Genomic DNA, 13,322 nt, shown 5'->3' on the forward strand with positions numbered 1-13,322 from the left:
CATGACCATGGAAATGTCTTTGGGCAGCGCTGGCTCTTTGGCTTGGAAATGGAGATGAGCACCACCCCCTAGAGTTGGATTTGACTAGCTTTCAAGCAAGGGAAACCTTCACCTTTTTAAACTCCATTCCACACAGGTCACCCATAAACTATGCTGAGGGGAAGAGAAGGAAGAAAGATTTTGTATAAACGTTCACCTCTCTTTAGCAGCTGCTTCTTAGGGAAGGGACTTGGAACATCAAAATCATATAATCAACAAGCAACCCTGGGTATCATACCTCATCACAGGCTGTGCAGCGTGGCCTGATGTTCTCACAGTAATGGCGCCCGCACCAAATGGCTCCATTGTTCCAGAAGTAGATTAGATCAACGAGTGGTTCAGAGCACTTGGAACACACAAAGCAGGCAGGATGCCACTGGTGATCATAGCCTGCTCGGTCTGCATAGACCACAGGGCATTCCATGGGCAGTGGATGCTTGCAGCAGTCACAAAACTAGGGAAGAGATTGAAGTCCACAAGTTATTGCCATCCATTTACCTCAGGCATAGCTATACAGACACCTCCTTAACTTTTGACAGTTCCAGTTCACAGTAACTTCAGACCACATTCTACCCTCCATATGAAAGCGCTTATAATGGATTGTGTGGAAACAGATCGTGTGTTGGAACAGGCCCCTTCTTGGCTTATACCAATTCCTGGAGGGTGCTATTCCACTTCTTCCCACTAGGGTACCACTGCCACCACTGTCCTTTTGGGGTCTTCCTGCCAGGAGGAATAGACTCCTGACAGCCCTTCTCAAACTGAGGCTCTGCCTCTGGTCTCCTGCTACCCAGCTCCTGCTTAACACAGGGTCCAAATTCCTTCTTTGGGGATCCCCTGGAGGATTGGCAATGGGCGCTTTGACTGCTTGCCTTCCCCCTTCCTGGGACTCCCCTCTTACAGTAGCATGGTTTAAGGCAGTTGGGGGACTATGTGGTCCAGAGAACACTACCAGCTTCAAAAAGTAAAATGTTTATTTAAAAGAGAAAAAGGTTACAAGCACACTTTTAGCACAGCACCAGATCAGCAACCAGATTGACAAAGAAAAGCTCAGCTGTCTGTCCTCTCCCAAAGTTCAGTACCAAGAGTAAAAGAGAGACCCTCCCTCCTGGGAGCAAGCACTTTCATTAAGCCTCTGGCTCCACCCATTTTGACATCACACCAGTCCCGTAGCCTGCATGGGGCCCACGGGGCCCGCCCCCCCTGCTAGTTTTACGGGCCCCCTCCCTCCCGATCCTCTGCTCCCCGGGGGCTTGGCTGGCGCAGTCGGGATCAGCAGCGACGCGCCAGCCCACCTCTCTTCGCCCCCCCAGTCAGCCGCGCTGAGGCGCAGAAGGTGGCAGAAGAGCGGCCGGAGCGCGGCGAGGGGAGAGTCTGAAGGTGCCCGCTCGCTTGCCTGGTCCCAGCTTTAAAGGAGCCGCGCGCGCGCTGGGCTGCAGGCAGGCGCCGCCAAGTGGCCCGGGCGCGGGAGGAGGGGGCGTCCATCCTGAGCACCAGCCAAGCCCCCCAGGGAGCAGAGGATCGGGAGGGAGGGGGCCCGCAAAACGAGAGCCAAGCCCTCCGGGGAGCAGAGGATCGGGAGGGGTGGGGGTGGGGCTGCCAAGCGGATGGGATGTGTGTGTGTGGGGGGGATCCGCTCACGCCCAGCCCTCAGCTCCCCCTCCCCCCCGCCCATCACTGCCACCTCGCGGAAGGGAAGGGGAAAGAAGGAGCCCAGTCGGAGCTGCATCTGCCACGCTCGCTCGCTGGCCTGCCTCCCCAGTCTCGCTCCCATTGTCTCGGCGGCAGCAGAGGTGGGACCCCGTCTCTCCGGGAGGTGGGGAGGAGAGAATCCCTCTTCAGCCGCAGCCCTCGCGGGCCAGGGACCCCCCTGGCTGCGCTAGACGCTGGCTTGCGGCCGTGGGCAGCCAGCTCCGCGGCCTCCTGGGCCGGCCTGCCGGGCTCTCGCCGCCTCCTCGCGCCGGTGCTCAGGGCCGCTTCATTGCTAGGAGTACCGAGTGATGTGTGTGTGGTGCGCGCGCGCACACACACGCACTTCGGCCCCCTTTCTTTCCCCAGGGCCCCCCCACAAGTAAGGGGTTAGCTACGGCCCTGCATCACACTCTCCACCCCCTTTGACCTGGTCTGCCCAGGTAACCCAAGTGGACCCTGGGCCATCCAGGTGCAGCCTGGGAGCCCTCCTTGCAGGCATTCTGGGAAATCTCCAGGAGTCACCTGGAGATTCCTAACACCAAATCCTTCAGTTCCTTTGCAAGTCAATCCATTTGCATAACTGTGGCCCCGATCACACGGCCAAGTTGCCGTGGGAGAGGCACGGGAGTCCCACGGATTTTCCGGGCGCAATCTCACCACAGCATCTGGGAAGAGTTTCTAGAGAGAAAAAGTCTTATCACAGCTTGGGAAACCATCCTACCAGATCCCGCCACAGGAGAACACAAACGTCTGGTGACAACTACCTTTTCAATCTTCAAGTGAAGCTTAGAGTGGCCAAAGCAGGCTCCACTGGATGTCAACAAAACAAAGAGGTTCTAGTGGAAGTGAGTCATCCTACAGCACACACTCTTCGATGACCTTTCTGTGGGTGGCAAAAGCTTTTTCAAGAATCCTCAGAAATACCTCTTAGCCATTTGCCTAAGGGTAGTTTTAAGAAGTCATCCACAGAACAAGCTTAAAGAGGCTAGCATGATGCACATTTCTTCTCCAAGGAGACAACGACATTACTGCATGTTACCGTAACCCATGCATCAAGATATGATTTTGCTGGGGTATGCTGTTGCCCTGCAAGAGCCTTACGCAGCATCTATAAGGCTATGGACTAAAACTGTAAGCTGGACTGTACAATAAGTGTGCCAGGATACTGGACTGTGTGGTAACCCGAAGGGGGTGCCAACCTCTTGGACTGCAGACATGTGCCCAGATGAGGGAAGCCTTACCCTGAAGCAGTGTGCCAAGCCAGATGATGGACCCAGAAAATACCCAATGCCTCTCACCCCTACATCCCTGCAGGAAGTCAACCAACCTCCCTGACACCACAAGCACGCAGCAACCAGCAGCAGGTCTCTATGAAGGAGCCATGCTCTGTGAAGGAAACCTGAGTGTTCCTGCAAAGAATCCATAGCGAGACTCCATCATGCAGGCACCTTCTACCTCCTCACCTGCACCAAATGCTACACGTACTCTTCACTGTAAAACAAAAGGATTTATGCCATGAGAGGATTAAGCAGCTGCCACGTCCATCCACCGCCCATTCTGATAACACAGCTGCTGATTGTTGGGCCATTACAACTAATGACCATCCATGGAGCTGGGACATTACTACCCTTTTTCTTTCTTTTGTCTTTCTAAAGGTGTCACCATTAGCTGAATATCACTGCAATTGCCCAACCAATAATCCTATTCTCCTGGTCATCTCCTGACCATTAGTAACTGGATTTTTCTAGATTTCCTGGGGACTATGTGACTGGTAAAGCATTCCCCTCCCAGTCCTTTTAGGGTATCTAAAGAAAGCCTCTCTCCATTGCTCTCTCTCTCACCTTACCTACATGACCCCACCCTATGTCTTTGGCTCCATTCTTAGCGCTGCTTGGAGTCTCCCACATGTGTTGCTGGTTAACACACGACCCCTTCCCTAGTATTCTCCCTATTTTCGCTGCAGGATCACCTTGTTGCATCAGACAGGTAAAGTATCGTCCCCATCAATGATACCTTTCTGCTAATGCAATTGTCACTGTACCTTTCTATATGATTTCTTAGCTCTGTGTCGCTTGAGTGTATAATTGTTTTATTTTTATTGTATGTGTGTGAGAATTATTACTGAAGAAATCACTATATTTTAAGATCTAGCCTCTGTGTCTATTTCTGGGGATCTGGATAAGTTGGAGTCCAGTATACATAGGTTATTGTTCCCTTAATTAAAGCCATTGCGATTTAATATTCAAATCCCCCATTCTATCAAAGAAAGGCAATTTGGCTAACAATGCAGCAGCGTACAATACATATAAGAATTGTCAGAGTTGGAATACAGTCTTGACATTCCTAAACAAGACCTAGTGCAGTAGACAACATGCCAGCCCACCGGCCAGGGAATAGTACTGGCAATATGAATTCCTTTCTCAGCAACACAGCCAACTTTTTATCAGCCTGTCACCAGGAAATTCTTCTGTGCAAGCCATACTGAAATGAAGTCCTCTTCTGCTCCCATTCATTTCAATGGGGTTTTTGCAGAAGAACTTTCCACTGGACTGAGTCCAATGCCAACTTTATTCTTTTATTTGGTCTAGATGAATCTCAATTAACCCAGAGGAGTAATTTCATGATCTACATTTACAGCCTGTTTCATAATGAAGGCGTAAGATTTAAGGACAAATATAGAATCAATGTTTAAATTTTAAATGATAGATAAAATGCCATTTCCCACTCTTTGGATCTGATAAACACCATCCTCCATACCAGTTAGCAACCAAAGGCTTCTGAAGGATGCTCAGGTTTCCATTAAACAAGACTCCTTAGCTGTGTAACAGCTATCAGGAATACAAACTAGAGCCAGCATGGGGTAGTGGTTAGAGCACTGGATAAGGATCCAGGAGACCCAGGCACTCTGCCGTGGAAGTCTGCTGGGTGATTTTTGGGTCAGTCACCCTATCAGCCTAATCTGCCTTACAGGGTTCTTGTGAGATTAAAATGGAAGAGCGAAAAAGAGCGGATAACAATGTAAGAAGAATGAAAATGTCGAGACAGTGTGCAACTGCAATAAAAAAGGCTGGGGATTATTAGGAAGGGAATTGAAAACAAATCAGCCAGTATCATAATGCCCCTGTATAAGTCAATGGTGCAACCTCTTTTGGAGTACTGTGTACAGTTCTGGTCACCACACCTCAAAAAGGATACTATAGCATTGGAAAAAGGGCAGAAAAGGGAAACTCGAACGATAAAAGGGTTGGAACACTTTCCCTATGAAGAAAGGTTAAAACGCTTGGGGCTCTTTAGCTTGGAGAAACAACAGCTGAGGGGTGACATGATCGAGGTTTATAAGATTATGCATGGGATAGAGCAGGTTGAGAAAGACATAGTTTTCTCCCTTTCTCACAATACAAGAACTCGTGGGCACTCCATGAAACTGCTGAGCGGTCGGGTTAGAACAGATAAAAGGAAGTACTCCCCCCCCAAAATTTAAATTTGTATTTTAAACAGTAATAAACAATCAATACATATATCAGCATTGGAACTGAACTTGGTCAATACATTAACAAGCAAGAAATTCAATGTAGTTTACATATGGTGAAGTACTTCATAATACTTTTTGGGAACTTTGAATAAATACTTCTTCACCCAAAGAGTGATTAACACATAGAATTCACTGCCACAGAAGGTGGCAGTGGCTACAAGCATGGACAGTTTCAAGAGGGAATTAGATAAGCATATGGAGCAGAAGTCCATCAATGGCTATTAGCCGCAAGGTATAGATAGGAACTCTCAGGCTGGGGCAAGTGATGCTCTGTATTCTTGGTGCTTTGGGGGGGGGGCAACAGTGAGAGGGCTTCTAGTGTCCTGGCCCCACTGCTGGACCTCCTGGTGGCACCTGGTATTTTTGGCCACTGTGTGACAGAGTGTTGGACTAGATGGGCCATTGGCCTGATCCAACATTGGCTTCTCTTACGTTCTTATGTAAGCCACCTTGGGTCCCCATTGGGGAGAAAGGCAGAGCATAAATTAAGTAAATAATCATTCAATGGTGCCATGGTAGGGTGGGGTGGGGTGATCGCATATGGTTAAGAGCACATTCTAGCTTGATCATAGATATTCTGGAGTTTTTCTCTTGAAACTGGAAATGCTGCGGTTGGACTCTCAACAGCTACTGTGGAAACAACATCTTTAGCCTGCAAGATATCACATCACAATGAACCCTAATTTTTTTCCCCAAAGAAAAAAAAGCTTCTTATTTCAGTGGAAATAAAAAAAGAGATTCTCTAAAAGCATCCCAATTTCCCACAAGCACACACACCACCCTTTTCCTGTGAAGTTAAATTTGGGCAAGAACTGTACATTTCTGTGGAATAGTTTTCTTAAAACGCTGGCCAAATCTCTCTGAATCAAGAGAACTCAGAAAAACAAGATTAGAACATTGGCGTTCTTCAACTAGACTAGGATTTTCAGCACAGCCTCCTGTATAGTACCGCTATGCAGGTACAGACATTCTTTCCACATTGCTGCAGATCTAACGTGAAAAAGAGAAAGAGCTTTCAGTAGTGCTGAGAGAACTGCCCAATCTGTGAACAGGCTGATACAAACAAACAAATTACCCAGAAAAGTGACTGAAAGTGGTCTCCATGTTAAAGTCACTTTAAGGTGTTAAGGTCAGTGGTAGTGATGGAGCAGGGTCAGTACTCCAAGGGTCAATATGCAGTGAACGTGTTAATGCCTGGCATCTTGCTACGGCCAGCATCAGAATCTGGCATTGCTGAGTTACCTCTGCATCTAGCAGTGCACCCAACCTACTTGGTTTGCTGGTGTTTCAGAGCACTATTTAGCGCACAAAGCACCCTGAATCCTAGCTCTCCTGTTAATGCCAGTTAAAATATTTAGAAATGTTATCTTGCCTTCATTCATCTGACTGAGTTGCCTTCAACAAATCAATTTAACAGCTAATCAATAAAGACTGAACCTTGTCCAACATCCTTTCAGATTTCCAGGCTTTTAGTCACTTGATGGCACTATAGATGACAAATCTGACTCCAGACTGACTCCAGTCTGACTCCAAACCGGAAGATCTGGACCAGGTGTTACAAGCCGTGGCTGGTTGGCTTAGACTGAGCCGGCTGAAGCTGAATCCGACGAAGACAGAGGTCCTGTGTCTGAGTCAGGGCAGACCGACAGGAGGGATCCTGCTCCCAACCTTCGATGCGGCTCCTTTGGTGCCAGCACTGGAGGTTAGGAGTTTGAGAGTGCTCCTAGATGCCTCCTAAACAATGGAGGCCCAGGTAGCAGCCACTGCCAAATCAGCCTTTTATGACCTCCGGCTGATCAGGCAGTTGGTTCCTTTCCTCGAATGCAATGACTTGGCAGCAGTGATCCATGCGATGGTCACCTTGAGACTGGACTACTGTAATGCTCTCTACATGGGTCTGCCCTTGTCTCAAATCCAGAAGCTGCAGCTGGTGCAAAATGCCACGGGCCAGGCTTTTGATGGGACACCCTATCCAGGAACACATCCAGCCTGTGCTAAAGGCACTGCACTGGCTGCCAATAGCATACCGGATCTGTTTCAAGGTGCTGGTTCTTACCTTTAAAACCCTTTATGGCCAGGGACCTGCATACCTGAGGAACTGCCTTTCCCCACATGTTCCCCAGAGAGCACTGCAATCAGGGGGCCAGAACCGACTGGTCTTCCCAAGTCTCAAGGAGGCCAGGTTGGTAACCACCAGGGCCAGGGCTTTCTTGGTGGCAGCTCCACTCTTGTGGAATGAGCCCCAGAGGAGACCAGGGCCCTGCGGGACCTCCTGCAATTCCGCAGGGCCTGTAAAATGGAGTTCTTCCATCAGGCTTTTGGAGCCTCCACCACCATTAACCACCATCATTAACAATTAACAACTGATAGCTGAAGGTGAGAGAGCCCTTTGTTTCCCCGGAGCTCTTAATAACAGCTTGAGTCTGCCGCTGGAAGGACAATTAAAAGAAGATCGAGGAACCAACTATGAGAAGAGTGGATTGAGTCATCATAGCCATCGGGTATTAATGCTACTTGCACTTTATTGAGTTGTATAGCTTAATGGTTTTAGAATTGTTTTAATCTAAATTGACTCATGTTTTATTGTAAATTATGTACTGATTTTATGTAAGCCACCCTAAGCCAGCCTTGGCTGGGAGGGTGGGTAAAAAAAAAAATCCAGTAAATAAAATAAAATAAATATTTAGTCTTTTATGTTATGTCACCCAAACCTGTTTCAAGAGTTGGCCACTAGGCAGTATCTTTGTGGTTCTTTGAAACACAAACTTGAATGGTTTTTGATAGCTCTGGTGGTGACTCCCTTCACCCCAAGTAACCTTTGCCACATTCATAGCTGGTGTAAAAAAATGTTTAATTTTCACTCTGATTATGTTCAAATAATTAGCTGGGAATTTCCTGTTCGGGTGTTGTGAGATCCCTTGACACTCCATCAAGCTAACGCTGCAGTGGAGCACTACAGTCTTGCAATTGTTGGTGCATGTCATAGGGTTGCCAGGTCTGGGTTGGGAAATACCTGGATACTTTGGGGGTGGATCCAGGTGAGGGTGGGGTTTCGGGAGGGGAGGGGCCTCAGCATGGTACAGTGCCACAGACTCCACCCTTCAAAGCAGCCATTTTCTCCAGGGGAGCTGATCTCTGTCAGCTGGAGATCAGCTGTAAAAGCGGGAGATCTCCAGGCCCCACCTGGAGGCTGGCAACCCTAGCATGTCACAAGACTTGTAAGAAACAGAGAAGAGTAGCCAGTGTGACACAGTGGGCACAGCATCATTCTTGCCTGGAAGAAAAACAGTTGAAGTCCCCAAATGTTGCTGGGTGGCACTAAGTGTGTTATACTCTCTCAGCCTGATCTAACTCTCAGACTGTTGCAAGAATAAAATGGGGAATGGAGAGTTGTGTATGACACCCTGAGTTCTTCGGAGAAAGGGCAGGATAAAATATACTAGACAGAATTTCTGTTTTAGCTGCAGTTTCTCTCAAGATGCTCCAATAAAATATCATTAATGTCATGGCATGCTTCCTGCATAGTATCAAAATGTGTTTTAATCAATGACAAAAATCCAGCCATCCCCATATGCCTAGACATTTTTTTTAGAATTAACAATTAGGAACTGGGCTACTATTGTGAGACAGTAACCTTTCAATGACATTTTCCCGGCATTATTATCCTGTGAAATTTTAACAGGTACGCATTCAGCGTGCTACATCTGCTGCGCTATAAAAACAACCATGAACAAGGGGGACACTTTGCTAGTCTACTAAAATGTAAGTTTGTTTTTTGGGATGTCAAACCTGCTCGTGGAGCTGCCTCACAGTTTAGCTGTCTGCAGCGTCGGCACAAATGAAGCTTTTGTAATGATTTTTTGGAAAGAATTTCACTTCTCCACTGGTGCACGACGAAAAAAAATAAAGCTTTAAATTCTTCTGGAGAATAACACCACAGATATGTATTTACTTGGAAGGATGAACTTGCAGTCAAAATAAACCCTCCCTGCCAGTTTTTACAAGTGTGGTTAGTGGAAGCCTTCTTTTTCAGCTGGTTGTTATCCCCCCCCCCCTTTAAACCAGAGGAAATCTTTGCCTGGACTGAGCCTTTGCTGTATTCAACAATATCTGGTATACAAGTGTTAGGGTTTCAAATCTGAAAGACCCTCTCCAATTCCGTGTTCCCTGGCTCTGTAGAATGGGCTCTGAGAAGACCACACTAAGGTCATTTTGCTCAAGGTAGGGAGGCATCTGGCTTAAAGCAAAGGAAGCTGGAGAAGGGAGAAGAGCCGAGTGAGAAGAGGGAGCTCCAAGGCCCGTTCCAGTCCTCAGTGTGATCTTTAACACTGGAGGCGCAGCTTCACAAGTGAAGCCAATCCTAGGTGGGGCTGGGAGATCTCCTGGCATTTCAACTGATCGCCAGATGACAGAGATCAGTTAGCCTGGAGGAAACAGCTGCTCTGTGGCCACGCTATGGCATTATGCCTTGCTGAGGTCCCTCTCCTCCCCAAAACCCTGCCCTCTCCAGGCTCCTCCCCCCAAATCTCCAGGAATTTCCCAGTCCAGAAGTGGCAACCCTACGTGAAGGGATCTGATAGAGGTGGGATATTGGGCTCAGAGCTCCTGTTATTCACTTCCCAGACCCAACATTCCCAATTTATCTCTTCATCCTCTACAACAAAAGACACTCAATTTCCTGTCTGTGCAGGGAGCCTAGATGCCTTTTAAAATTTATTGTTAACAAGAAAGAAGAGGGAGAAAGCCCTCCAAGATACAAAAAGAACAGTCAACACAAAGCTCCAAAGCATAAGAAAGTAGAAACCCCATACTTTTTCAACTTGAGGCATGTTATAGGTATAGGAAATGGCCTTGAAGGGGAATATCTAATTTCTTCCTGATTCTCCTCAACACTTAAACAAAGGTAGACCCAGTTAGTCAGCTGTGCTGGTCTGAAGCAGTAGAACAAAATGAGAGTCCAGTGGCACCTTTAAGGCCAACAAAGGTTTATTCACGGTATGAGCTTTCGTGTGCATGCACACTTTATCAAATACAATGGCATGGGAGATGAGGTTCAGACTTATAGATGGGCTGAACAGAAAATTAACATGTACCATGATGAAAATGTTTTCATCTTCAGCATGTTACATGTTAGTTTGCTGTTCAGCCCATCTATAAGTCTGAACCTCATCTCCCATGCCATTGTATTTGATAAAGTGTGCATGCACACGAAAGCTCATACCATGAATAGACCTTTGTTGGTCTTAAAGGTGCCACTGGACTCTAAATTTGTTCTACTTAAACAAAGGATCAAATGTGGTGCAACTGGGCTTAAAAGATGTATGTATGTGTGTGTCCATGAAATCAGCCACTCTCCTCATGATGCCAAGCTGAGTTGGTTTGAACCATTACGCACTGTGCCGTAAAGAAATCACATGTCTCTGTTTTCATTCGGGGATGTTTCAACAGCTGAAATACAAAAGGTGTGCCAGTAGGAAAAGCCTACTAACTACATAATATATTGTTCAGAGTTTGCACTTGCAAATGGTACAGAACACGTGATTACTGATCCCTACACTGGTAATCTCCACAGTGGTACAGCTTTGCCCAGAGTGCTCTGGGAATCTTTAGTTTGCCAGAATGCTGGTTGTTCCAATTTCAAGAACCCTACCTACATAATCGAGAGACTTCTGTTTCGACAGTGAATAATCTGAGACCCAGTCTTGCATTGTTTGGTATGAAACTCCCCCATCAAGATTCACTAGAGTTCTCTGTCTCCAGGAAAGTCAGTGAATACTTACATATCCCTGTCCCTTGGCAGCATTTGCCAGCGTTCCATTGGTTGAAGCTGCTTCCTTGTTTGCAGGGACATTTTTATCATGTTGCTTCCCTTCATCTTTGGTGGCACCTCCTTGACCTGGCAGAGCAACCTCTCCAACTCCAAGGGCCTCACTTTTATATTGCTTCACAAAGTCTTCCATCAGCTTCACTTCATTCTCAGAAAGACCACGGCAGTGGGAAGGGTCTTGGTCATAAATAGGAAGCTGTCTCATCATCCTCCTGCGCCGATAATAAGCTCCTTCTGTACCAGCCACTGGCTGCATTTCTTTTGAAATCAATTCCATGTACTGGGTAGCCTAATATAAAGGAAACAGAAGACAATAGAAAAAGTCACTGTAATATAGTACATACACAACAAGCAAACAGAACTCTCTTTCAATACAACCCTCATCTTATTCTGAAGGCAATGTATCCCCTGGGGCTCAGCCCATCACAGAGTGAGAAAGTGATTTTTAGTGTAATGCAACAGTGGCTTCAGAATTTTTCCTGCCCTCCAGCCCCAGAAAACTGCATGGACATTCTTTGGCTCATATTCAAAGGGCTGTGGCTCAGTAGTAGAGCATCTGCTTGGCTTGCAGAAGGTCCCAGTTTGGTGTAGTGGTTAAGAGTGCGGACTCTAATCTGGGAGAACCGGGTTTGATTCCCCCACTCCTTCACATGCTGCTGCTGGTGTGACCTTGGATCAGTCACAAGTTCTCTCAGAGCTGTTCTCTCTAGAGCAGTCCTCAAAAGAGCTCTCTCAGCCCCACCTACCTCACAGGGTGTCTGTTGTGGGGAAGTGAAGGGAAAGGAGGTTGTAATCTGCTCTGAGACTCCGAGTGAAGGGCGGGGTATAAATCCAATCTCTTCTTCTTCTTTCCTGGTTCAATCCTCAGTATCTCCAGTTAAAAGGACCTGGCAGTAAGTGATGTGAAGGACCTAAGACCCTGGAGAGCTGCTGCCATTCTGAGTAGACAATACTGATTCTGATGGACCAATCTTCTGATTCAGTATAAGACAGTTTCCTGTGTGTTCAGCTTCATGATCCCCCCCTTCACACATGGCCCAGAGCTTGAAGACTTCCTGGTTTAGCAAGTCTTCCATCTAACCACAATTTGTTATGCCACCCAAATTTTGGTCCTAAAACAAAGTGGGATCTCATGGACCCTTGGAGAGGCAGTGGCTTGAATGGTAAGGTTTCTTGCCCCAGGTTCAACTCCTGGAATCTCCAGTTAAAGGATCAGGTTGTAGGTGATATGAAAGACTTCTGCCTGACACCCTGGAGGACTACTATCAGTCAGAGTAGACAATACCAACCATGATAGAATAGTGATCTTGTGTGCATGAGGCAGCTTCATGTGGTTAGATGGAAAACTTCTAGTTTAGTAAGTCTTCTCACTTTTCCTTGTGAGCAATGGAGGGAATCACAAGGCCAACAATGAACTATGCTTGTTCTCATCACAAGCTTTGGATTGTTCCCAAAGTCTTAGGAATTGAACAAGAAGTCTTTTAATCCTGTATCCAGACACAAAGCATGCAACAGACATATTGTATCATAAAATTAGAGCTCTCTTTTTAAAAAGTATGAGACTAGCACAGGTTTCCCTTTTTGCTATTCCTGACCTGTTGACAATACACCCCTCTGTGCCAGATACAAACACACTGCTCTGGCTTCATCACTCCCCAGATCAGCCAACTTCGTTAATATCAAGCTTGGAAAAGATCAAGAAAATTCACAGCACACATCAGACACCACAAGAACTAAAGGCTCAGGCAAAAACTTCCATCTCTCTTATGGTTTTTGGCAGCCCTGGCTTCTAGCAAGCACTACGTATCTGCCTGGAGACGTGCTTCCTATTTATGAAAGATTACATGCTGGTGGTTGCCAGTGTTTTGCTGGCTACAAGCCATTCAAGGCAAGCTTGTTATAATGCTACAAGACCAGCTGCTGTACCATAAACCTTGTAGCACTTCAGTGAGATGTTAATGATACTTGTTTAATGCCTAGAGAGGAAATTAGAAGAAAATTACCCTGGGTTGCATGCTGTTTTCTACTTGTCTTTTATAAAGACATTTAAGCCAATACATAAACCAGCCATTTCCTGAGGCTACACCTTTGAATGTAATGGCCACCCACATTACTGGGAACCCCATTTTATTACTCCAAATGTATAGCGATATTTTAATAGTGTTAAAGACAAAGAAGAATGGAATCCATGTACTTCTTTTAGACCATTGTTTTTAATATTTGACAAGCCAG

The 13,322-nt window shown here is 46.6% G+C and overlaps 1 protein-coding gene across 1 annotated transcript in view; it reads right to left on the minus strand.

Moving 5' to 3' along the window:
* Window positions 1–13,322, minus strand: part of LMCD1 (LIM and cysteine-rich domains 1) — an 82,668-nt gene that overhangs the window by 5,076 nt on the left and 64,270 nt on the right. The window contains exons 4-5 of the mRNA XM_015412697.1: window positions 11,044–11,379; window positions 278–493 (exon numbers count right to left, since the gene is read on the minus strand). Coding sequence (XP_015268183.1) covers window positions 278–493; window positions 11,044–11,379 — 552 coding nt within the window. The remainder of the gene's footprint in view (window positions 1–277; window positions 494–11,043; window positions 11,380–13,322) is intronic.

The sequence above is a fragment of the Gekko japonicus genome, unplaced genomic scaffold (genome assembly GCF_001447785.1).
Source record: "Gekko japonicus isolate JY-2015 unplaced genomic scaffold, Gekko_japonicus_V1.1 scaffold588, whole genome shotgun sequence".
Lineage (NCBI taxonomy): Eukaryota > Metazoa > Chordata > Lepidosauria > Squamata > Gekkonidae > Gekko > Gekko japonicus.